Raw genomic sequence first — 27453 nt, forward strand, 5'->3', positions numbered from 1 at the left:
TTACACTGTTATACATACCACTTTTTTTTTTAATTCCCACTATTTCGCTTTCACTTTCGCTTATTCTTCTTCTTTTCTTTTGCTTTATCCGCGCTACACCCACTGTGACTTATCACCACTGTACTGACAAGATGCTGCGATGCTGGTTCATGGGGTGCCGTCTCTTTCCCCACCATGACCATAAATTTTTGCACAGGTACAAATAAGAGATACATGTAGGGTAATTAAAAAATTACCGGCCGACGGTCACTCCTTAATTACCGACCGTGGTACGCCCCCTGGGGACATGCAACACCGCTGGGAATTTTCGGGCCTTAGGGCCGCATGGTGGGACATCACCTCATGGCTGAGGGGTCGAAGAGCTGGCCACATCGGCAAGGCGGGTGACGTCATAGCGCGGTGTGGGGGGTCAGAGCGTTGTGCGCTCCGTGACTCTTGGGGGATAGTGGTGGGGATTTGTTGTGACGACCAGGAGTAGCCTATAATTACTGAGGACTACTCACACATATACACATACTTGCACACATAATGAGAGAGATATTTGCGTCCGAAATTTTCTCATTTTATTACAAATTTCTGATACTGGAGGAACGCCTTAGCTTCGTGCAGCAGCTTCACTCCGAACTCACGATTCGCAATTGTTTTGAGGTAAGCGTTCAGTCAGACGCAAACTCGTACAAGGTGGCTAAAACATACTACAATGCTATCTTACATTACAAGTTAGAAGCCGAACTATTCCTGCTGTAGATTTCCATGATCCTGGATGTAGGTTTTCGAGTCTTCGTCTTCCTGGACGTGGATTTTCGAGCCTTCGTGATCCTCTTTGTAGATTTTGGAGTCTTCGTGTTCCTCGCCGTAGATTTTGAAGTCTTCGTGTTCCCCGTCGTAGAGTTTGGAGTCTTCGTGTTCCTCGCCGTAGATTTTGAAGTCTTCGTGTTCCCCGTCGTAGAGTTTGGAGTCTTCGTGTTCCTCGCCGTAGATTTTGAAGTCTTCGTGTTCCCCGTCGTAGAGTTTGGAGTCTTCGTGTTCCTCGCCGTAGATTTTGAAGTCTTCGTGTTCCCCGTCGTAGAGTTTGGAGTCTTCGTGTTCCTCGCCGTAGATTTTGAAGTCTTCGTGTTCCCCGTCGTAGAGTTTGGAGTCTTCGTGTTCCTCGCCGTAGATTTTGAAGTCTTCGTGTTCCTCGTCGTAGATTTTGGAGTCTTCGTGTTCCTCGTCGTAGATTCTTAACTCTTCGTATTCCTCGTCGTAGATTTTGGAATCTTCATGTTCCTCGTCGTAGAATTTGGAGTCTTCGTGTTCCTCGTCGTAGAATTTGGAGTCTTCGTGTTCCTCGTCGTAGATTTTGGAGTTTTCGCGTTCCTCGTCGTAGATTTTGGAGTCCGTAGATTTTGGAGTCTTCGTGTTCCTCGTCGTAGATTTTGGAGTCTTCGTGTTCCTCGTCGTAGATTTTGGAGTCTTCGTGTTCCTCGTCGTAGATTTTGGAGTCTTCGTGTTCCTCGTCGTAGATTTTGGAGTTTTCGCGTTCCTCGCCGTAGATTTTGGAGTCTTAGTTGTGCTGGATGTACATTTCGGAGTCTTCGTGTTCCTCGTCGGAGATTTTGGAGTCTTCGTGTTCATGGACGTAGATCTACATAAATCGACGTAAATCGACGATTTCGACGAAATCCAGGGTCAACAAGTGCTCTCTGACTTTTACACCGGAAGTCGAAAAAGGTTGCAAATTGGTATACTCGTTCTTGGGACGAAAAAAAGGGATACGTGTTTTTGTATTTCTCTCCTAGACCATTTTTTCAATTTGACGTATTTTTTGGAAAATTCAGAATCGAAAAGTGTTGCGTAACTTTGCCACCGGATGTAGGAAAGTGCTGCAACGTAACGGGTGACATGAAGTTATATAGCGGCATGTAATTTCAACTTCTTACGAACTGCGGTACAATGAGCCAAAATTTGATTATTTGAAAGTGCAGAAAAAAGCAAGTTCTCGTAAGTGACAACTTCAAGTATCCTACTTGAGACGAAAAATACATGTGTTGTAACGCATTTCCTGGCCTACGTTCTATCCGCGACCCCAACGTGGCAAGCCACGTTGCACAACATGTCCTGCAACCCTCACACACTCTCACCACACTCAAACCAAAAAAATCGCGATACCTTATCCGCCGATTTTCGGTATTATTCCCGATCCGCGGTTCGAAACGAAGTGGGCCCCTTTTTGCCCCCCGGCCCGAGGATTCCCGAAGAATCCCGAGTTCACCCAAACTCGTGCGTTATCTCTCGCCTCGGTCCGCTATCCGCTTTTCGGCGCTCACCGCCCGCCAGTCTCCGGGCGGCGCCGATCTTACCCGAGTCCGCCCGATTTTCGGGCTCGCCGGTGCCGGTTTCTCTCCCCGGCTTCCCCTTGCCCTGAATCTTCGTCGGCATCGGCATTCTCTTGGCGGCTTTTGTTGGCGACACGGCTCTCCGTGCCCCTACACTTTTATGTAACTGGCCGTCCCACGGACGCCACGTTACAGTGTATACGGAGAAAAACAAAGAAGAAGACATAGGTGAAGTCATAGTGTATATTCTGCAGAAAGACACAGATAAAGTCTGGTAGGAAGTCAAAGTAGTTTTTAGATAATTGAGTACAATCTTACTTTTGTGCATTGTCTAAACATTTACGGGAAAACCTGGAATTACTCATCTTTAGTAGAAATGAGAACGCAATACATAATATCGACGTCATTGATTCTTATTAATATTTTAATATTACATTATAAAAGAAGGGAAAGGGGAAACCATTTTTATTGTTAATTAAATGTGGTTCTCAAAAGAACCGTTTTATGTCACCTTGCATGTATCTTACGTAAGATTTTTTTGGCGGCTCTGAAAAGAGCCTATTCCCAGAGTGTTGCTAGAGGAATCAAAGAGAAACAAGCTGATACTACGTTAAAACGGGTATGCATGCAACGCGAACAATGAAATAAGTTAATTAATGCGATTATGAAACCCCGGCGTTGATGAAGGTTTTCCCGCTATGTACGAATGGATGCCACAGACTATATTACATGCGAAATCTGTACAAAAAGAATCTAAAGCCGTGTAGGCAGTAAAAGGACTCTATCGGTGTTCAAAATGGGCGCCCTGGGCATCCACGCATTCCCCGAGTCGCTCGATGAACGAACGCTGCACATTACGCAATTCGTTCACCGTGATGGAAGCACATGCATCAACAATCCGTTGACGCATGTCTTGGACGGTGGTAGGTGGTGTCGCGTAGACTAAATCCTTTAGGCGTGCCCAAAGGAAAAAATCTAACGGCGTCAGATCAGGTGACCTGGCAGGCCATTTAACCGGGCCACGAATCCCGATCCAACGATCAGGAAACGCAAGATCAAGAAGATCAGCATTTCTTCGGGTACTATGCGGTGGTGCACCGTCCTGCTGGAACCACATGTCGCGCCGAAGTTCAAGAGGCAAATCCTCCAGCAAGCTGGGTAGGATGCGACTCAAGAATTCGCCGTACATGATGCCAGTCAGGGTACCTTCAAAAAAATGTGGCCCGATTATATGCTCTCCGACTATACCACACCACACGTTCAGCTTCCATCGGAATTGGTGCGGAATTTCCCTCATCCAGTGGGGGTTTTCTTGAGCCCAATGCCTGGTGTTCTGGCGATTGAAACAACACAGGTTATTGAACGTGGACTCGTCCGAGAAGAGGATCCGCCTCGAAAAAGCTTCGTCTTCCTGCAACTGCCTCTTGCACCACTCTGAGAATTGAAGCCTCGCCGTGATGTCTGGAGGTAACAGCTGCTGGTGTAGCGACATCTTGTAGGGATGATGACCATCACGCTTCAAGATGCGCCACACAGAGCTGTGACTAATGCCTAAAAAAGACAATCACTTCCATCGGAATTGGTACAGAATTTCCCTCATTCAGTGTGGGTTTTCTTGAGCCCACTGCCTGGTGTTCTGGCGATTGAAACAACACAGGTTGTTGAATGTGGACTCGTCCGAGAAGAGGATCCGCCTCGAAAAAGCTTCGTCTTCCTGCAACTGCCTCTTGCACCACTCTGAGAATTGAAGCCTCGCCGTGATGTCTGGAGGTAACAGCTGCTGGTGTAGCGACATCTTGTAGGGATGATGACCATCACGCTTCAAGATGCGCCACACAGAGCTGTGACTAATGCCTAAAAAAGACAATCACATTTATTAGTATGTTAAATATCACTATTTTTATATTAATATTAAAAAAAAAATTGAAACGTTTCTGGATGGTGACCATCACACTTCAAGACGCGCCACACAGAGCTATGACTAATGCCTAAAAAAGACAATCACATTTATTAGTATGTTAAATATCACTATTTTTATATTAATATTAAAAAAAAAATTGAAACGTTTCAACATTGATTAATTTGATGTGTGCATCTCACACATTTATTAATAGAAATATCTATTTATAGTAAACATCATGATTTGCTGGCAAGCGAATCCTACAATATAATTTTAACCCAATGCGTTCTTTTTTGTTAAATTTATCAATGCTGATTATGTATTGAAAGTCATAACAATCATTACTCACTGATATCACGGGCGATCCCGCGCGTACTCTGGCGTGGGTTGACCACGACCGAGGCCAAAGCCAGAGTGGCAGAGCTTTCCCCAGTTGCCGGGTATGCTCGGTTCCCAGGAACACGAGCAATCTCGCCCGTACGGCGAAGTTTTTCGGCGAACCAAGAAAACGTCGACCGACACGGGTGAGGTTCACTGGGGTACTTCTTTGCGTACAAGGCCGGAGCCTCCGTTAAATTCGCAGCACGAAGGAAAAATTCGTGCATCTTGACAAATCGTGCATTAGCCTCCAATGTCACAGAGGCAAGTGGCAACGATAAACAAATTTAGTGGTTCCTTAACATCAGAATAAATGATAAACGCTTCTTTTTATTTCTTGAAAACTTATGCATGATTTGCATTATGTAAACAATCAATTGAGGTCACTGCATAATGCTATCAGTATTCTTAATAATAGAATTTAATTCCGCAAGCAAATAATGTCATCGAAACGATCCATATTAATTTTTAAATAAAATTACATTACGAGGCCTTAATTCGCACTCTATAAAGATTCATTTGATTAGTCTGCCGCCCATAGCATTTGTTCCTCGACGGCATCGATGAAGTTAAAGGCAGCCAGGGATGCCCACTAGATACTACACTAAGCAAAGCACCAGAGAATGGGATTGGAGTAAAACAAATACTACCGACGTTCCATAAACAAAACACATGAGCCGGGCACCTAATCTTAAAATACGCCTAATTGAAAAAATGGATTAGAAGAAAAATGCAACAAGTATCCCTTTTTTTCGTCCCAAGAACGAGAATATCAATTTGCAGCCTTTTGCAACTTCCGGTGACAAAGTTACACAATACTTGTCAAATGTGGATATTGTAAAAAATACGTCAAATTGAAAAAAATGGATTAAAAGAGAAATGCAAAAACACGTATCCCTTTTTTTTGTCCTAAGAACGAGTATACCAATTTGCAGCCTTTTGCGACTTCCGGTGTAAAAGTCAGAGAGCACTTGTTGACCCTGGATTTCGTCGAAATTGTCGATTTGGAAATCTACGTCTATGAAAGCGAAAACTCCAAAGTCTACGACGAGGAACACGAAGACTTCAAAATCTACGGCGAGGAACACGAAGACTCCGAAATGTACGTCCAGGGCAACGAAGACCTCAAAATGTACGGCGAGGAACGCGAAAACTCCAAAATCTACGACGAGGAACACGAAGACTTCAAAATCTACGACGAGGAACACGAAGACTTCAAAATCTACGGCGAGGAACACCAAGACTCTAAACTCTACGACGAGGAACACGAAGGCTCGAAAATCCACGTCCAGGAAGACGAAGACTCGAAAATCTACATCCAGGATCACGGAAATCTACAGCAGGAATAGTTCGGCTTCTAACTTGTAATGAAAGATATCATTGTAGTATGTTTTAGCCACCTTGTACGGGTTTGCCTCTGACTGAACGCTTACCTCAAAACAATTGCGAATCGTGAGTTCGGCGTGAAGCTGCTGCACGAAGCTAAGGCGTTCCTTCAGCATCAGAAATTTGTCAAAAAATGAGAAAATTTCGGACGCAAATATCTCTCATATTATGTGTACAATCCGTCCGAATTTTTTTTCATCTCTATTATTTTTTCTTGCTCTACAACTTTTGCATCTAACTTGTTTCAATATTGTTTGAAATAGCGAAGATAATTTTTTTTATTTGCGACTGGAAGTTGAGCGAACAATAATAATATGCCCATTCGATGCGCAATCAAAAAATATTCAATGGTTGTGACATCAGATTTTCGAAATTGTGCACCGTTTCACCGTAAATCTCAAACGTGCATCTGGGCTGATACACTGTCAAAGTCACGGTACTGATGCTCAGAAAATCGTTTAGTTTCACGCGTAAAAGATTGCACTGCAGATTGTCACTCATGGCTCTAACCGTTAGAGTATTAGACCCGGTGTAATATTCGCAATCTGGCCTAGGTACGGATTCGTTATTACATACCTAGGGAACAAGCTGGATCGGTTACCAGACAAAATTGAGCCGCATAGACTAGTCTTTTCTAAATCAAGTAACGTATATGCTAGATAATTTTCTGTTCCACAAAATTTCTTATCGCCTTAATCGCACATACAGTCAGGTTTTGTAATTCAATATTAGAATGTCTACCCCGAATTTCTCATAACTCAAACACTGTAAAGAACAATAATTTATAGAAACTTACTGATTTATTTTTCCATATATCTATCCATAAGCATTTCAGGGAATATCTCTCCATGTTGGAATAGCAAGGCGTGTTTCCACACCTTAAACGAGCAACGATCCCACCTTTGAGTGTATATTTACCGCTCGGAATTCACTCAAACTTTATTCACGTTACCTCTGGTCATTCCTTTTCTTTTGGTTACTTTTAAATTTTCGTTATTAAATTTAAAGGCTTTGCTAGCCACTACGACCTACGTAACAGATGCATGAAATCATACAAATAACAATGTATTTGATTTTAATACCAAAATTTGACTACAACGTATTATAAAAGATTTAACGATCTATAACAGATTTAAAATTAAGTATATAGTACTTTTACGAGGGATAGTTGGAAAGTAAAATTGAAAACTGAAGAAATGTGGTAGAATTTATTTGACATTTTGATTATTCATAAATGAACAGTTATCAAATTTCTCTCTTATTTGCTACAAAATTTATGAAAAAAAAAGGTCATATACGCAATTGTAAACCTAGCTCATTTAGTTGTATGAATAAAACTTATGTTATAAAAAAATTTCAGTTCGATAATATGGCCAAAATATGGATCGCCAACAATTTACAGACCTTTTGAAATAATAACAAGCTATTGTTACTTCATAAAATTAATTTACGAAAAGAAACTTTCTTTATCCAGTTGGTATGAAATAAGTGACTAAACATAACTACAACTTTTATAATAGAGCATTAAAGTTGTTCTACATGTTTACAATTCGTCCTTTTCGTCTAACACGACATCACTTAAATCGTTGTCTTCTTCTTGTGGCGGTTCAGCGTCTTTACCATCCCACGGTTCTGTTTTATATATTTTAGGAAGCTGTGCTCCTTTAAGAGGAGCTGTACCTCCACGACCATAACTCAAATCTCGCAAAAACTCATTGATTCCATCATAAGAAAAGCTACCTTTAAGCAAAGAATATTTCATTTTCTTAACATTAACGGCAGCTAATGCTGGATACCCGAAGCCCCCAATTTCCAAAGCTTCCTCCAAATTCGGTTGTGCTCCAGCTTCAGACCATACCCATCTGTAATCACAGGTATTCAATGTTTATTATTGTATTATTGTTATCAATATACACGAACTTTGCAATTTCATAAACTGTATGCTTTTTCCTAACAATGCATTGTTTTTTGATATCAATATAATTATTCATTTTAAGATAGTTCTTCTGCTATGCAGGGGTCATGAGTCCTAGCGACTATATGTTGAAAATTAAGCGCCCAGAATATTATAGTAATTAGTTGCACAAATAATTCAGATTTTTTAAGGAGGTCCTGTCGAAACCATCTGCTTGAATTTTCGCGTATGAAACTTTAACCCTTATATGCGCACCTAACTTCTCCTACGTTGATGCGCAAACGGGGTTCCCGGGTACCCACGTGCAGTTTTAATTACTTTTTGAATTCAGATGTAAACAGAATGATTATAAATCGATTTACTTAATTGAGTAAACATAATTAAAAAGTAATTAAGCTGTATTTACGTTTAAAAGTAGCGTGTAGTTGCCACAAAGAGAGATCGAAGGAGGGGATCTCGAGCGCTCCACAGCCAATTATTGGCTTTATCGAACAGCAGATGTTCCAAATGTTTGTGAAATTGGCAGTTAGATAGTTATTATATTTACACTATAAATTATTGTATTTGTTTATTTATTATTCAATATTACCCTAATGGAACATTTATTAACATTAACATTGATTTACAGATGAATATATCAAATTTTTCTCTAGTGGGTACCCGGGTATCCTAGGTGCCCCCTGGGACTAACCTTACTTTAAGTTCATTTTTTTATTGCAAACAATTTTTTTCGAAATATAGCTATGGGAATCTCTTCGTGAAGAGTTAAACTTCCTAGATCCGGAGGCTCAGATCGAAAACAAAATTTTTCAAAAAGTTACAAGCAACAATGTGACGAGGGTGGTACCCAGGTACCCGCGTGCGCACATAAGGGTTAATAGGTGATAAATTAAACAATTCTGAACTCAATTGCAAAATTTGAAGGTCGGTCACCGATGAAAATGTTAAGAAAATCAATATTAAAAATGAAACTTTATATACAGAGTGTATCACCAGAAATGCACGTTTGAGATTTGCGGTGAAAAACTTTTTTTTCATCTTTATTATTTTTTCTTGCTCTACAACTTTTGCATTTAACTTGTTTCAATATCATTTGAAATGGCGAAGATAATTTTTTTTATTTGCGACCGGAAGTTGAGCGAACAGTAATAATATGCCCATTCGATGCGCAATAAAAAAACATTCAATGGTTGTGACATCAGATTTTCCAAATTGTGCACCGTTTCACCGCAAATCTCAAACGTGCATTTCTGGTGATACACTCTGTATAGACTCAAAGGTCACAGAGATTGATTTTTTGACTTTGGATGAGAAACTAACATATTTAAAGTGAACTTTGAAGCAAAAAATGGTATACTACGGATTCGTGAATTCTTCAGGATTCGATACATACCATAAAAAAGTGACCTTACCGGGTGTTTCAAAGAGTAATTGTAAATTAAATTGCCGGATCTCCATCGGTTCACCGGGAGAGACCCAATAAACAAATAAATAAAAGTCAAATGAGAGTATGATTTTTAAAAATATTTGTACAAATGACCTAATTTCACAAAGATAAACACCTAAAAACAAACTGAATGTGAATAATTTCGTAGAAAGTCCGGTTTGTCTTAATCGATTTATGGAATTGATTCGATACTTGATCAGTTGATTAGCATGTATCGAGAGGACTTCCTTAATAACGTGCCCTAATTATAATATCCCGACTTTTGTTACAAAACTAATTTTAATTGCTCACTTGAATCAGTTTATATTATAGTTATATACCATAATGCACTGTTGCCAAGCTGTTGCGCCATGTTCAGAGCGACGCCATTGAAAGCGAGCCGCTCCTTCTCAATTCGTTATCGTCTCGATTAAAATTTGATTAACTCTTGAGATGTCCGGTAACTCTACTTTTTTTTTTTATCAGAGACGACAATCCGTAATGTCTAACGAACACGAAATACTTTTTATATTTCCGCTATCTTTGTTCTAAGTATATAAATTTTTAACGAACAAATGCAACTGGTTGCTACGGCCGAAAGATCCCATATAAAAATGTTCATTTTCAACATTTAAATATTCTCTGAAATGACCGGTAAACGGGTTTGAAATTTTTTGACATGTAACTGAATACTTACACTTTCATTTATAAAAAATTTAGACACAACAGTTTGATTTACGTAGACGGTAGACCTACTTACGTAGACCTTAAGCAACCTCATACTCGTTGGTACAATGTTAAAAAATAGGGCTATTATGAAATTTAGAAACATCTTAATTTAACCCATTACAGGATTACTAGAAACGCGAAATTGAACGAGGGCTTTGCAGAGTTATCTTATTTAGCCCAGACAGTCGACATTGGGCGATTAATCTAACGAATGGTAGTGGGATATTTGTTCTGAGATAGTCTTCGGTTTTGAGCTTGTTTAGTTGTTTTATCTGTCTATAGCTCGGCGAATATGTTGACCGTAAGGCTTTAACTTCATCTAACTGGAATTGTCTCTGCACGATAATTTCCAAAAGCGGGTTTAAGCATTCTGTAAGGCTGGAGTTGCAGTGTCTAATATGTACCCTACACCTACTTTATTCAATAATACCCGTAGCCATGAATACCAATTTCATTTCTGTATATCATTTTCCAAGGCATGATGTGTGACTGGTTGGTCAGGTCAGATTTTAGAAAACCGCGTCGGTAACATTTCAAGAATTTGCTTAAGAAGACTAGGTTCCTTTTTACTACGACCAGCAGTTCTTTTGCTTTACCAGTTTCCAACCTAAGCATAATATAACCTAGTGTACAATTAGTTACTGCAAGTAAAATTTTATATGTATATAATAAACCAGCCGTTTACATCGCTTTTTGCTGTAAGTAGTGGATAAGACATATATCAAAATAATGGAAATTAAATTGACACGCAAAACGGGATATAGTTTACTCATTTTCATATAATATTTAACATATTTATTTTACAATAAGGAGAATATCCCCTAAAAACCACTTATGTGTAAAAAACTATGCCGAGTACAGGAGTGCTGTGAATACATCTAGTAAAAAGTATTGAAATCATATTATTGAGGCCAAGTACGTAAGTCACTACATGTTTGCCTCTTATATGATCTGGCACTGGCCCATTATTTTAATTTTATTTTCAAAAGTTCCTATGACGTTTTCGCTGCTCTTTTACATTACTACTGCTTCCCGTAGTTGATTATGATTTAATGGTCATTTAATAATTTATAAAACTGTAGGTGATTCCTTACCAAGTACTACTTGGCGGATCCACCGAATTTACGGAGCACAGAACGTGATGAGTAGCATGGAGCATGCCCCGTTTCGTGCACCGTAACGGCTTACGTGAAAAAAACAATTGCCTCGCCAATCTGTCACCTGTCATTACCAACTCTATAAACGAGGTCATTATCAATATCGTTAGAGAAATCAAATTTCTCTACGATAAAAGTCATCGTGACTTTAAAAATAAAGTAATGATTTACTTATCTATATGAATAAAGGCATATACAATAATTGTTTTTAATATTTATATATTGACAGATAATGACAGGTGACAGGTAATGACATTTCACGTATGAAGATCTTCAATTGTATATTTACCTAATTCCATTGGATCCTCCAATAAAGGAGAAAATCGTTTTTAAAACCGAGCGTTTACTAAGTCTCTACGATTTTGGTGACATCTTGGACATAGCAACCATACGGAAGCGGTTGCTAGGGTCGTTAAGGACTTCACGGAGCACGAAACGTGATGAGTAACATCGAGCATGCCCCGTTCCGTAATTTATAACGGCTTACGTTAAAAATACATAGCAACGATACGGAAGCGGTTGCTAGGGTCGTTAAGGACTTCACGGAGCACGAAACGTGATGAGTAACATCGAGCATGCCCCGTTCCGTAATTTATAACGGCTTACGTTAAAAATACATAGCAACGATACGGAAGCGGTTGCTAGGGTCGTTAAGGATTTCACGGAGCACGCAACGTCATTGTCAAATGTCATTACCTGTCACCTTTCATGATCTGTCAATATATAAATATTTAAAAAAAATGTGTATGCGTTTATTCATACAAATAAGTGAATCATTACTTCATTTTTAAAGTCACGATGACTTTTATTGTAGAGAAATTAGATTTCTCTAACGATATTGATAATGATCTCGTCTATGTTCGCCATAATGACAGATGATGACAGGTGACAGGTGACAGGTAATGACATTTTACGTATGAAAATATTGGCAGGGCAATTGTTTTTTTCACGTAAGCCGTTACGGTGCACGAAACGGGGCATGCTGCATGCTACTCATCACGTTCCGTGATCCCTAAAATACGTAATGACCCTAGCAACCGCTTCTGTATCGTTACTATGTCCGAGACGTTGCTAAAATCGTAGAGATTTAGTAAATGTTCGGTTTTAAAAACTATTTTCTCCTTCATAATTGGAGGATCCAAAGGAATTTTGCAAATATACAATTGAATACCATGCCGTTTACGTGTTCCGTATCCCGTGTCCCGTTGCATTGTAGAATGGCCTTTACAGTCATCAGGTCAGAGAGGGATGCCTTATCAACTGCCTTAGTGTAACTGTAATGATGGATTCATTTATATATAAAAGTGACTCGTTTCGTATGCGACTACGAAAAAAAAGAGGAAAAAAAAGCCTTCACATGGGATGAGCCCCTTAAGACTAACATTATGATCGAAAATCGATTCGATTAGTTACGAGATAATACGTTATATTAACGAAATATTTTTGGTTTTTTAATTTCACATGATCCAGACACGAGATATCGTGCATACCGCCGAACAACTTTGTTTTAGAGAAGTGCCCGGAGATCTATTATAGCGGCCTTAAAAATAATTATTTTCAAAAATAAAAAATATTAAAATAAAGTTGAGGTGTTTCTATATGCTGTGACGTGGCACTTTGTGCACGTCACAAATGAGAGAGGGAATAGGCAATGAAAGAGATACACCGTGAGTTCCGCAAGGCAACGTAGCATTTGCGTCGAGCGTGGACTGGATTTAGCATTTAGAATGTATATTAATTCCCTTCGGGGTCTGTATTTTGTATTTTACCAGCGGTGGTCGGTCCCGTAATGACACGAAAAATTAAAAGTAACGAGGCCCGTGGAATACCAACGACGGCCCTGACTACAGCAGAGGGGCCCTCCCAATGCGATCAGCAGCACTGACGTGACGTAGCCAACAGGAGGAGGGCCAGCGCGACCGCAGAACACCACTGAGCGAGGCCACTTATGCGGAAGAACGCCGCGAGAAGATCGAAGATTCTGGCTGCATCAGGGGGTTGCAGTGGTGGTCTGGAGCCGCACAACGAGGGATCGGGTACGGATAAGATTCCCGCCTCGAGAAAACACACTGCAATCACCCAGAAGAGGAGAATATGTTCGGATCTATTTTTCTAGAATCGAAAAAACAATTGAAGATCGCGGGCGAATTGGGCCGCGTAGGGGCTAGCGTAAATTTGATTGGGCCCGAGGGTAATATTCCTCCGCGCCACTAGGCCACGTTAGCGGGCCAACGTTCGGGTAGCGTCACTTGCGGTGTAGCCGACCTTACGTACGGAGTGTAGCCAAAAGTGCTGTGAGAGTAGAAATAGAGCGAGAGTGAAAGAAGGATGGATAGAGAAGACTTAGACGACTTGGCAAGGGCGATTCGGGGTGAGTGACGCTACCGAGTACAATAATTGTGTAATTGATCAAGAGTAAAGGGATCATAGATTTAGCTGCTGGATCTTCGATCCAGACAGCACACGTCGCCTTCCGCTTGCACGATCGTAAGGATCCGATACTAGCCAACACGATGGCGATCTGGAAGCTTCGTTCATTTGTGTCAATACTTAGCTTTTAGATTTGTGTTTAATTATTAATGAAGCATGTTAAAATACGTTGCATGTAACACCTACCTATTCAGTCTACGCTACGCGTAATCGTTTCGATCTTGCGTCGTGTAGTGTAAGTGCCGCGCAGTGGTACAGTTTTCTCCCGGCGATATTCGCGGGTTTTAGGAAGGCAGATAGGGGATTGCGTGTTTTCTGACTGATATTTTCAGTAATAAATCTCCGAAACTGATTCCGGCCGCAGGATTATCCGTGACGGGATAGGCTACACGCGCTTGACAACGATAGAAAGATCTAGATTCCCAGCGGGGAGTCTAAGAATTCTGCATATTAGGTGATTTGATTAGAGGTCAAGTACCGTTAGTATTACCGCGTTTAAATTTGTAAATATTGTGAATCTGACAAGTAGGACACGAGACCTTTCGCCAGCTGATTTCTGTAAATATTGCTGTTGCTCCTCGTTGCGTGCGCGTTACGTAATGCACGCGTGTTGTTGCCGGAAGAGTCCGGTTTTCCTGGAAATAATACTTGGTTTATCAAAAAGGATTGGGATCTGTCTAATATATTACTAATGAATTAATTGTTTTAAATTAGCGAACTATATTGTATTTCTAGAAGAACCATTGTTCCTTTTCGCGTTTATTCTCTGGAACCGTTGGTCCGTTTATAATATTATTCTTTGTTATATAAATTATTTTGGAACCGTTGTTCCTTACCGTGTTCCGTTATTAACAAATGTTATTATAGTATTTTTATATTCCTTTATATTTTTATTGTTTTTAATAAATCGGGACTGTCTGTGAGTTCCGTATTTTCACATGAAACCTCAAGTCTGTTAAATCTCTTGAAGCCCCTTTTATGTTGTTAAGTTGTGATTATAGATTTCAGCTTTAGTTATTGTCTCCCAGACTCAGGACCCCACCGCACAAGAGCTGGCCAAGGTATCCTCTGGAGACAGCGGCATAACTCTGGTTATGCCTGGCGCCCAGTAAATATATATTTTATCAATTATTTCTGGCGGTGCCATTGATTTGTGCGATTACGTCGTCACAACGCATACAAATTTTCAAGTCAATAAATTAAAATGGCTTTCCAGAAAAAATTCGTGAAAAATCGCCTTCTTTCGACCTCCTAACTGCGTATAATCCCTTAATTGGGAACTGGACAAATTTTTTTTTCGTTTTTCTTAATTGTGGTACTATAAAAACTGAATATTGATGTTTTAGGTAAATAATATGTTTATATTTGTTAAAAAATGATATTAAAAATCAAGTTGCACAAATAGCAGTACAAACGCCCTGTCGAATCACGTGGCAAAATGGCCGTAAAATCTCATATAGGGATAATGTATAATGTCCACGACCGTGGACATTATCAACCAATGTGCACAGATTACTAAAAACACTTCTCATGCCATGCGATAGGTTATATTATGAAAAGATAAGCACTCGCCAACTCAAATACTGGCACTCCTCATTGGCTATTTGGCTGTAAAATAAACTACATGTAAGGAGATGAGATTGTAACGTCACAACCAATCCCAAAGTATTTTTGCTCGCACACTTTATAACAATTTTAACATCGATTTTCTTAATATTTAAGTGATAAATAAATTATCTAATCAGCGTTCTGGCATTCTATGATCATATTCTAACAAACTACTTCCAATTAGACAGTTTTTGAATTCCCGTCACAGTCCAGTTCACTATTAACCTATTAAGGTAGTTCTTGCAGTACTTTAGAGTCATGTCGGCGACTATTTCTATGAGTAGAAATACGTCTCGTTTTGCATGTAAAAATCAGCATACACGGAGATTAATTATATGGTAAGATCTTTTTCTCATTAAACCCTCGGGATGAACTAAAAATATCGAAGTGAAGTGATACATTTGACTAGAGTTATAGCTATGTATGTCTGCCAAACTCTCGCCCGACTGTTGCGACCACCGCTATGACACTTGCGTCTTATCGGAAACTTGTTGAAATTTTGTCGAAAGTTTCGCTTCATAGATATACAGTACGGTCAATCAGTCTGGCGTTGCGTCAGTATGTTTAGAAATGTTCATTGCATCGATTAATAGGGTTTTTATTGTTTTATTTATTTTAGAAGTATGAGTTTTCCATGAATGTACGATCTAAACCCCGTTATCTGTTTCACTCCGATTATTACCATGTAAAATTCTCAAAGTTTACGAGCATATCTCTGGAGTCAAACTATCAAAAGATTCTAAACTTTGCAAATACACTCTAGGAATCTTAATCATTTATTTGATATAATTTTTATCTACCCATCTAGATTTCATCTAAGTGGAAGTTATTGAGGCCAAGTACATAAGTCACTACATGTTTGCCTATTATATGATCTAGCACTAGTCCATCATTTTAATTGTATTTTCAAAATTTCCTATAACGTTTTCCCTACTCTTTTACATTACTACTGCTTCCCGTAGTTGATTATGATTTAAAGGTTATTAAATAATTAATAAAACTTTGACTGATTCCTTATCGAGTACTACTTAGCGGGTCCGTGCCAAGAATGCCAAAGTACTTACTTTGAACGTGCTAATAGTATCCTAAAGCTATATGTTTGTTATTAAGCTTTTACCGTGATTATTTTTGACGAGTTATTGTTAATAAGCTCTATATAGAAAGTTGACATTGGTTTTGAGTTTTATGACTCGTATAATGAACGCAAATTTATATCAAGAAATGCACGGACCCGCCAAGTAGTACTCGATAAGAAATCAGCTAAAGTTTTATTAATTATTAAATAACCATTAAATCATAATTAACTACGGGAAGCAGTAGTAATGTAAAAGAGTAGGGAAAACGTTCTAGGAAATTTTTAAAATACAACTTAAATGATGGGCCAGTGCTAGATCATATAATAGGCAAACATGTAGTGACTTATGTACTTGGCCTCAATAACTTCCACTTAGATGAAATCTAGATGGGTAGATAAAAATTATATCAAATAAATGATTAAGATTCCTAGAGTGTATTTGCAAAGTTTAGAATCTTTTGATAGTTTGACTCCAGAGATATGCTCGTAAACTTTGAGAATTTTACATGGTAATAATCGGAGTGAAACAGATAACGGGGTTTAGATCGTACATTCATGGAAAACTCATACTTCTAAAATAAATAAAACAATAAAAACCCTATTAATCGATGCAATGAACATTTCTAAACATACTGACCACAGCGGCGCTTGTTACACACTTTTCTGGACTTCTATGTCCGACACCTAGATACAAGAAACTACGCAGCGGAACACCTGGATACCCTGGACTTCCACATCCAGTACCTAGATACAAGAAACTACGGAGCGGAACACCCGAACACCCTGAACTTCGACGTCTGACACCTAGATGCAGAAAACTACGGAACGGAACACCTGGACACCCTGGACTTCCACATCCAGTACCTAGATACAAGAAACTACGGAGCGGAACACCCGAACACCCTGAACTTCGACGTCTGACACCTAGATGCAGAAAACTACGGAACGGAACACCTGGACACCCTGGACTTCCACATCCAGTACCTAGATACAAGAAACTACGGAGCGGAACACCCGAACACCCTGAACTTCGACGTCTGACACCTAGATGCAGAAAACTACGGAACGGAACACCTGGACACCCTGGACTTCCACATCCAGTACCTAGATACAAGAAACTACGGAGCGGAACACCCGAACACCCTGAACTTCGACGTCTGACACCTAGATGCAGAAAACTACGGAACGGAACACCTGGACACCCTGGACTTCCACATCCAGTACCTAGATACAAGAAACTACGGAGCGGAACACCCGAACACCCTGAACTTCGACGTCTGACACCTAGATGCAGAAAACTACGGAACGGAACACCTGGACACCCTGGACTTCCACATCCAGTACCTAGATACAAGAAACTACGGAGCGGAACACCTGGACACCCTGGATTTCCACGCCCGGCACCTAGATACAGCAAAGTACGGAGCGGAACACCTGGACATCCTATATCTCTAAAAGCTGTCATCTAAAATACGAGAAACTATATCGAAGTACACACATACGTACACCCATACACGCGCGCTCCACATGAATGCTATTAAAAACTTAATAATTCTATACTGTGTGAAAGAACCCTTATACTAACTGGAAATTCGGTATGAACGGTAGCTTCACGTATAAAGTGTATTTGATTGTGTTGTATATTCGTAAATTACTAACACCATACAAAGTACAATACAAATAGGTAAAGAAGGTAAAGCAGTCAGCGCCATCTGTCGTGTAAAAAAGGCGATGGACGTGCGAAGACGACGACGACGACGACGACGGAACTGAAATAAAATCATCTCGCTCGCCATCTCAATACGCCCTAATCTCGTACACAAATCGTATTGAACGTGGTGGCAAGCAATTCAGAACCCTCAATTCCTATAGTGAATGTATCAATAACTTTTTCTCATGTATAGCGGTTAATAAGATATTTCGTTCCAAACACAGGTATAAGAGTTGACTCAAATAAAGAGTCTCTGCGAGCTGTGCCCTGTACAGCCGGTTGCCTGTACTTGGCGCGATACTCGACCGAGTCTCTTGATTTGATTTGTTGAAAAAACTTGAGGAACGAATATTTTAGAAGTCGTTTCGCGAAGAGTTTGACATCATAGTTACGACATTAAATAAAAATACTATATAAATGTTTATTGGTTTTTTTTTTTAAATTCGTTTAATCCTTTGAAGCATATATTTTTCCTCACAAGCATTCGACTTAGAATTTGAGACTTGGGAGTTTTTGAGATCGCTCATTACGAATCCGTGGTCAGCTTTCCGAAATACAAGTTAGCGGATCCAGTATGGCGAACCAAAATGCAGAAAATCGTTTGATGAAAGTGAAAGTTGGTCATCTTTATCAAGCTAATTGATGCGATTTGGTCCACCGTATTGAATCCGCAATTTTGAATTTCTGAATTTTAAGCTCATATTCATATACAGCAACCCAAAAAAGAACCAAATACCATGTTTCATCTTCATCAAGATATTTTGTGCATTTTGGTCCGCCATATTGGATCCACCATTTTGAATTTCTGCATTTCGAGCTCGCATTTGCAATCAGCGAAACAAAAAACATCTCTGTACCCATATTTTATTTATTGTTTACCTGCCCAATTAACCACAATCACATTTATCGTCTAAAAAACGTGTTGTTTTGTACTATACTTATTATTAACATCCACTAAGTGAAACATAAACCCTTAATAGTCGAATTGTAGTAACAATTGATCTCATAACATCAGCCTGTTTAACGTGAGTGCCCATGCCTCTCACAACTTGGGGTGCTTCATACTGTAGAGAACGCATGTAAAGATAAATCTCTTGCATGATCTTTTCGGGCCTAATATTTTTGAATCGGCTGAAATTCAAAAACTTAAATATATGTATAAACAGATCCGTTTTGCCGATCTTCGACAAATTTGAGACATATCACGGCTAAATGATATTCTATACTTTTGGAAAATTGGAGCTCAATCGGTCAAAGTTGTTGTGAGTTATATTGATAAATCTAATTTTTCGAAAAATTCAAAATATAATAAGATCAAAACCTCAACTTCAAAATGCTAAAAGTGAGATTCGAACCAGTGACTCCGCGATTACTAGGCTCGAACGCTACCCGGTGAGTTACGCGGTCTATTCCAATATTATAACATATTTAGTTAGCTGAACTATTTGGTCATTTCTAACATCTTTTTTCCTTCTTTTAAATACTTACGTGATTCAAATATAAAAATCATTAAATCTATGCCAATTCACAGATATATAATTATAATCTTCAATGAAAATTGCACGTTTTATTTTTCTAATTAACGAGAAGTGGTTCTATATGGGGATTCGTGCATCAGTATGCACGGGGTAGTTTACCCCCCTTAAACGTGTTTTCCCGCAAAAGAGCAAAAACATGTAAACTGTAATTTTACTTCCTCTTACAAATGGTACGTGTTTCATTAAATTCCATTTGTAAGATTTTTAAATAGAGTGAAAAAAAGAATAATCGAGGGGTGGTTCACCTCCTCAAGAGACAATTTTATTTTAATGTCTAGTTGCACTTTACATTACTCGTGATGAGAAATATTTTAGTTTTTGTTTCATTGAAATCGGTCGATCCCTTCTAGGTGAAACTGCATTATCACCCCTCGACATTAAACCGAACTTCAGGGGTTGATTTCACCTCCTAAAAACGTTTTTCCGCCGATAAAAAAAAAAACACGTGTCTCTTAGATTTTCAAGCTCTACGATATAGTTAAGTTTCATCAAAATCAGAGGGGGACACTAAAGTGATGTTCCTTGTAAGTATCATAACAATTTTACAATCGTAAAACATGATTGTTTAAACTAAAGAGACACAAAAGATAGAGAGCGTATTTTACAGTGCGTATTTTTTTTGAGAAAACAAAATGATAATAGTAGTAATAGAATAATCTTTTTTTCATTTTATAGGTTATTACTCCTTATTCCAACAATAAATATTATAATGCGTGTTCAAAGTTCATTTTATCGTTACCAAGATATGATTGTACAGATTAATTTTCATATTTTTTTTTGGCATATAAATGATAAAGTGTATACAATATCATGTATTTTGGATGGCTTAAAAAATTAAGTATCAGTGCAGTTGAAAATATTTCTATTAATGTACTTCAAAGAGCACTTAATGATCATCAGTTCTGCGCCCACCATTTGTTAAAGTAGTTTTTTTTCCTACTGCTCTATTCAAATATTTAAAGTATTTATACAGCTGTAAATCGCAGGCAAAATCACAGGCAATTTTCATTGCGCTAGAATTTCTTTCTGAACTTAAAAAGGCAATATATCACGATTGAATAAATGTGATAAAAAATTAAATGCTTACCCCCATACTTTCTTCTTATACTTCTCACTCAGGCTCTTTAATACGTCTAAATATGCATTTCGACAGGCAGACTGGCAGTCCAATATGTGAGGAAGAACGGATACAACACATAGTGGTTTATCTTCGCATGCTTCCTTTAAGCTGTGTTCGTTTATAACTTGAATAACTTCTGGCGCTGGAATATTTTCAGATAATTTATCCATAGCCCAATTTACAATATCACTACTCGTGCGACCACCATCATATTCTAAAACGGAATCACTGTTCTTCTTTCCAGGAGCGAAGTATTTAATAGTCGGGTAACCACGAATTCCATAATGGCTCGCCTGCAAATAATTAAATATATAATTATTAGTTGAGATATAAATAATCTTATATATAAAAATCTCGTGTCACGGTGATTAAGGTCGCACTCCTCCGAAACGGCTCGAACGATTTTTATGAAATTTTTTATGTATATTTGGTAGGTATGAGAATAGATCGTAAAGTATATTTCATACCGCTAGGTGATTAGGGTCCCTATCCAGAAAAATTTTTTGTATTTATATTTGTTAAAAATTTTTTTTGTATTTAATTTTTATTCGGCATCAGAAAATACCTAAAACTCCAAATTTTCACACTCCTACCCCCCAACCTTCCATTTCTTAATACGCGATATTCTTATACGCGATTTTAGTATTTTTTTATGAACAATATCCAAATAATTTAATCGTCGTTCATATTTCAAACAGAACAAAATTATTTATGTCGTTGAATGATAGATGGCGCCACATCCGCCTCATCGAACTTCATCCACGCATGTGTCACGCACGCACGTCATTTTGACATTTCAATCATGAAATGTCAATTTTGATTTATAAATAATATATACGTATTTTATGATTGTAAAAAGGTTGGTAAAATTCTAAAAGAACAAATACATTATCGATATATCGTTTTTCATCAGTAAGTACAACAATTTTTGTCTACTTGTGTGTGTGTGTATTACAGTGAACAATTTTAATTTATAAGAAAGGTTGGTAAAATACTAAAAGAATAAATCCATTATCGGTATACCGTTTTTCATCAGTAAGTAAAACAATTTTGTCTATTTGTGTGTGTATGTATTACAGTGAACAATGCCAGCAAGACGCAAGGGGGCCCATTTAGGCTGTCGAACGAATAAAGCTACAAACATGCGAAATAGTAGAGCAGAAAGAACAAACGAACAAATCCAACAAGATAACGAAAATATGCGTATGAGTATGTCGCAATTGCGTGCATCTCAATCACAAGAGGCACGACCTGAACGAAATCAACAACGACAATTGGAACGGAGACAAGCGCGCCGGTTCGTAGTTAACACATGCAGAGCAAATGACCGACAACGCCAACAAGTACATCGAGCATTTACATCCGCTTCGTTCCTTCGTCTCGCATTCGAGTACCAGCCAGATATTGAATATGCCGCTCATCCAAAAGTGCTGATTGGTGCTATGGGCAAAGAATGTCCCTATTGTCATGCGCTCAAATTCAAACATGAGTCAGCCGGGATGTGTTGTGCTTCAGGAAAAGTGTAACTACCAGAAAGTGAGACACCACCAGAACCATTGAACGGCTTGCTCATCGGCACGGATCCAGATTCGAACCTGTTCCTGAAGTCCATTCGCACATTCAATTCATACTTCCAAATGACTTCGTTCGGAGCAACAGAAATAGTTCACAATACTGCAGCAAGTGGTCAACAATACAATTCAACATTCAAAATCAAAGGCCAAGTGTACCACAAAGTAGGCTTATTGCTGCCAATGCCAAATGAACCACATAAATTTTTACAAATCTACTTCTTGGGAGGTGAGGACATCAATCGTGTGGATGCACGTTGCGGTACACTCAATTGCTCTTCGAAATTAATATTGATTTTCTTTATTTCATTTTCCTACTTTAGGATAAAAAATATATTACTTTTTTTCACTTTACATTTAACTTTTAAGAGATCAAACAATGAATATGTCCGTTACGGTAATAAAATACATTGAATTGAGAAAATGAATGGTTGGTGTTCTTTTGTTTTTATCGGCGGTCATAGTCTATAGCGCTCAATTCCTCTTTTTGTCATAGATCCCATCCCCACACACTTACAATACATTCGTTATTTTTTTTTTAACCAAAATATTCACTGGAAATAATTTATATGGCAGAACAATGTTCGCCTGGTCGGCTAGTAAATTAAGAAAATACTGAAGTGCGCCTACTAAATGTCAAACTTCACTTATAATCATAATCATTTGTAAGTTTAACTCTAAAAAATGTTCAATTATATTCTCAATTGTATTGTAATGTACCATAAATAAATGTTGTCAATTACCTTTATGGTATTAACTGTTGCATCAATAGCACCCAACTTGACTTTTCCTTTAAGTTCTGTAGCAGCAGCTGACCAGACAGGTGCCAAATTTTTGCAATGACCACACCAAGGAGCATAAAATTCAACTAACCACATATCTTCTGAATCCAATACTAATTTATCAAAGTTCTCATCTGTCAACTCAATGACATCTTTAGAATTCTTCTGCTGCAAAAGAATTATTGCATTAGCATAATTATCCTAGTCTTCATATTAAATATTAGGTAATAAAACTAATATTTACCTTAGATTCGTTACCACTCTTCTTACCCCCCAATATTGCTCGAGCTTTTTGACTAGCAACATTAAGTGCAATATCAACAATGGCAGCAGCAGTTCGCTCACCATTGTAGTCATCAGGCTTATTTTTATTGGCACCAAAGATTTTAATTGTTGGAAATCCATGGATGCCATATTTTGCTCCAAGGGACTTGTGTTCATCTGCATTCGCTGCACCAACTTTCACAATACCCTGTATTACATAAAAGTATGATTTTTTATGAAATAATAAACTAATGATAGAGGGCTGATTTTCTGATTTATCCTTGTATAGAACTTAACATATATTTAAGTTAATTACCATTATCTGATCTATTCTGATTTACTTTACATATTAGGAAAAAAACATCGGGAATAGAAAGGAAAGCAATCAGATGTAGGGATTAGAGTTCTAGCCATTTTGATACACTAAGTATTGTGATCAAGAACTTATATTATCTATTCACTTAACTCACATTTACAACCTTCCTACTTTATATCAGACTAATACTCTGATCAATGCTTGCTTGTGAAATGCTGTTTATTTTAGTGCAATAAACTTTAAGAATGTATCTTGTGCATTACCCAGGGTTTTATTAAACTTGCTTTTATAATAAATTCAGATAGAAAAATATAGATATAATATAATCACAAACATTAAGCTATTTTATGCTTACTATATATTTATAATAATATCAAGAGTTGAGTCTTGTAAGTTTTTTATGAAAAATTTTTTGTTTTGTTCCTGGACCAGATAGGAATACCATTTTTCAGCTTCACATCAGCCTGGTATTTTTCCTACGATTACACTTTATAATATGCATTAAAATTATATGTCAAAATCTGTAAAAATCACATCAACTCATTTGTCCTCTAAAAGATAATATGTATTAGCAAAAGGTTATGCAGTTTTCTGCATCACTGTTAGCAATATTAATAGTTAAACTGCAAAATATGACTCCTTGATTCAACTGTGAATGTTTAGGTTTTTTTTATATGAAGCCCTTCAAGAAATCGTATTCTGTATTTTTATCATATTAAGAAAGTATACTTATTTTAAATATTACCTTAAGAGCTGTAGCAGCTTTTTCATATTCTGGCTTTAACTGCTGACAATGCCCACACCATGGAGCATAAAACTCAACAATCCAAACGTTGTCACTATGTAGAACATTACTATCAAAATTGTTGGGTTTCAAATCAATTACGTCAGAATTAGATGAATACATACTAAATGCCTCCTTCACTAGAAACATGAGGGCTAAATAAAAAAAAAATCATACTTTAGTTAGCTAATTACAGATGTACTGTATATTAAAAAAAAATTAAAAAGATTTATCATTTCAAAAAGTCCAAATCAAATTCAGTTTCATACAAGCATTATAAAAGCATTACAATATGTGAAAAACTCAATGATTATATTGCACATCTATTTTTATCAAACTTGTAATAACCGATAAAATATCAACAAACTTGTAGAAAAAATATTTTTTTTTAAATTAATGTATTTATTACCTAAAAGCAGCTTCATTTTTAACTCGTGTTTCAAATATTTTCTGATCCTTTGAAATATTCACTTTAATGGGCCACTATGCAACTCTGAAAAACACAGAATTTCTCCAAATCACTCCAAATCAAGTAAAAACTATTGCTAAACGTCGTCACCGCCGTTATTTTCGTGGATTATTTCAATTGGTCTTTCTTTTTTTTTCTGTATTCTTATTGGCTCTTAATCCCAAATTTCAATTGGCCCACGGGTACTTCCGTAGCAGTCGAATGTTACTCCTGTAACAGAGATGAGTAGGGAGATTGCCAATGGCCCTGTTTTTCGTGACCTCATTTTTAATTCTGGTTTCGGCGCGTCACGTTAGCGGAGGGCCCACGAAGCAGTTCCACGTTTTTGATTGGTCGAGTATATTTAGTAATACTACGCATGGGAATCTGGAGTCCATGCTTTGCCGCGTTGACGCGCCACCTAAACGAGAACTAGTTCCACGTTTTTGATTGGTCGAATGAATTCATGTGTTCCTCGAGATTCCCGATTTTAAATCAGGTGAACACTCAAATAGGGAGACTTGTATCCATCTTTTTTTACTGAATATTATATAAACCATAGTAAGACTCGTTGCAGACGGGCGTAAAGTGACGCGACGATAACGCGATGGTTACGTGACTGCGACTATTGTATTGTAGTTCATAAACAGCGTTAAAAAACAGTGCAGTAGTATGCCTTGCTGTTGAACTATTCGAGTCGATTGTGTAGATCGATTGAAATGGAAATAAATATTATAAAGAGAGTTGTATTCGCATATTTCATCTATAAATTATTTATAAGAAAGCAAAAAAGATATTGGGTTCACCCCTATGTCAGTGTATGCTTATTGTAAAGTGCTTTTTCTTCAAGTTTCAACGACTTGAGGACTGACGAAACGAAATTTTTTAATTACTTTCGAATGAGTATTTCATCAATGAACAGTTCAGTGTCTACTAGATCCTCTGCCATTTGGAAATTACGCCTTACGCTCGTGTACACCGTTCGATAGCCCTACGTGTAAATACTAACGCAACAACGGCGGTCGGCGGTGACGCGGCAGTTGGAAAAATACGGACGGCAGAAATTTCCGCAGTCGCGTACACGTCAAGCCGCAGCGTTGAGTGTTCATAGGTATAGAGGTGCGGAGGACGTGGTGGGGGTATGTCAAGCATATACTATAGTAACATTTTAGTTCCAATCCCGGCGGGTAGATGGCGCCCCGAAAATCCCAAGTGTGACGTATGCGACAACGTTCGATATAGTTCAGGAATCCGGCTATAGTGGATGTACGTTTTAGCGATATCAAAACCCGCGATTATTCAAACGACAAATATAGGATATGTTTAATCGAAGACATTATTATTAAGAGATTCAGTTATAAAATGATAACTCTGAGAGAATCGATACATGCAAGTGGTGACGTTGTAATTATTTAAGAAATTATATTATAAATCTTATAATAGACGTTCTTTTAGTTATGAATACCAGAGCTGTATTCCTTCTGTTATTTAAAAGGCGTCTAGCCTAGTTATGTTTATTTAAACCTTTTGATTTACGTTAAGAGTGTTTAATGCCAGCAAGTCAAGTGCCAATGATTGAAATGGAGACGGTTGGCCCTTTCTTCGAAGAATCGACCGTCAGAAACGGCTAGTATAAGCACACAGTCTTCTTCCCTTGTTCCTTCTGAACTCGCACTTGATTGGTTAAGACTATGTTGGTAGGAGAATCTTTGTAAAGACTCCGGGGGTGAGTCCCAGGAGTTTTGAGTTTGAAATAAAGACTTGTGTATCGACCTCCGATCAGAGCAGATCGCAGTTGATATATATATATATATTGTGACGTGGTGGATTTCACCCGTCTTGCCCTCGGCGGAAAATCACGCCGAAACGCGATACGGGCCGAAAGGCCATTGCAAAGTCCAGGCAGGATCCACCGACCGCAAGGGCCTAATTGAAATTTCGATAGATTAATTTATTATTTTCTTTTGTTCTGCGTGTACTCTGCCGGAGTTCGAATAGGTGCTCGCTCGCCGTGCCCGTGAAGACGCGGAGAAGGAGAGAGGGAGAGCCAGCTGGAGTCCCAGGAGGAAGGGAGCTGCGACACGCGAGGGTCGACACTCGCGCTATCTGAGGACAGCAGCTCTACTGGCCCTGGAGGCGCGCGCAACGCGGGACAGCTTGACGTCACGCGGCAGCAACGCGCTCTACTCAGCTGGTACTCAACCACGACGACTGGAAGCGGCGTACACAGCGCCACACGACTGAGCACCACTACCGACCCCTATGGCATAGCGCCCATCGTCAGTTTGCGCATAATTATATTTCCGCGAGTTGGGAATCCAGGGACGCCTGGTGCACCCTCGTGCGAGAACGAATGTTACTCTTCGTAGGACCGAGATGTTTGAATTGTCCACAAGAGATGATGAAAATTATTAATTGTCGCAATGACAGATTCGAAACTGGCGCGTGGCGAAGACGCTGGGTTGAAGGATTCGTCCGCAGGGCGGATCGCCGCCTATTAGCCTAAAGGGAGGGGGTGCTATCCTTCACGCGAAGACAAAGCGCGTGAAGATTGGGAATCTTGCTTGGACACGCGACGGCGATAGACGTTTGATTTT

At 38.6% G+C, this 27453-nt stretch overlaps 1 protein-coding gene across 2 annotated transcripts; it reads right to left on the reverse strand.

Moving 5' to 3' along the window:
* Positions 1-7171: 7171 nt before the first annotated feature.
* On the reverse strand, positions 7172-25125 carry LOC107266064 (protein disulfide-isomerase A6 homolog). 2 transcript variants are annotated; one of them, XM_015736185.2, is made up of 6 exons: positions 24818-25125; positions 24370-24563; positions 23289-23516; positions 23006-23209; positions 20659-20984; positions 7172-7844 (listed from the first exon to the last, which is right to left on the reverse strand). In XM_015736185.2, the coding sequence occupies exons 1-6, from the start codon at positions 24831-24833 to the stop codon at positions 7526-7528; spliced, it is 1287 nt and encodes a 428-aa protein (XP_015591671.1). In that variant the 5' UTR covers positions 24834-25125; the 3' UTR covers positions 7172-7525. The 2 variants fall into 2 exon arrangements, with proteins under 2 accessions (XP_015591671.1, XP_015591670.1); XM_015736184.2 differs by having other exon boundaries at positions 23006-23212; positions 24818-25123.
* Between the last annotated feature and the right edge of the window lie 2328 nt (positions 25126-27453).

The sequence above is a fragment of the Cephus cinctus genome, unplaced genomic scaffold, assembly GCF_000341935.2.
Source record: "Cephus cinctus unplaced genomic scaffold, Ccin1 Ccin1_scaffold0288, whole genome shotgun sequence".
Classification (NCBI taxonomy): domain Eukaryota; kingdom Metazoa; phylum Arthropoda; class Insecta; order Hymenoptera; family Cephidae; genus Cephus; species Cephus cinctus.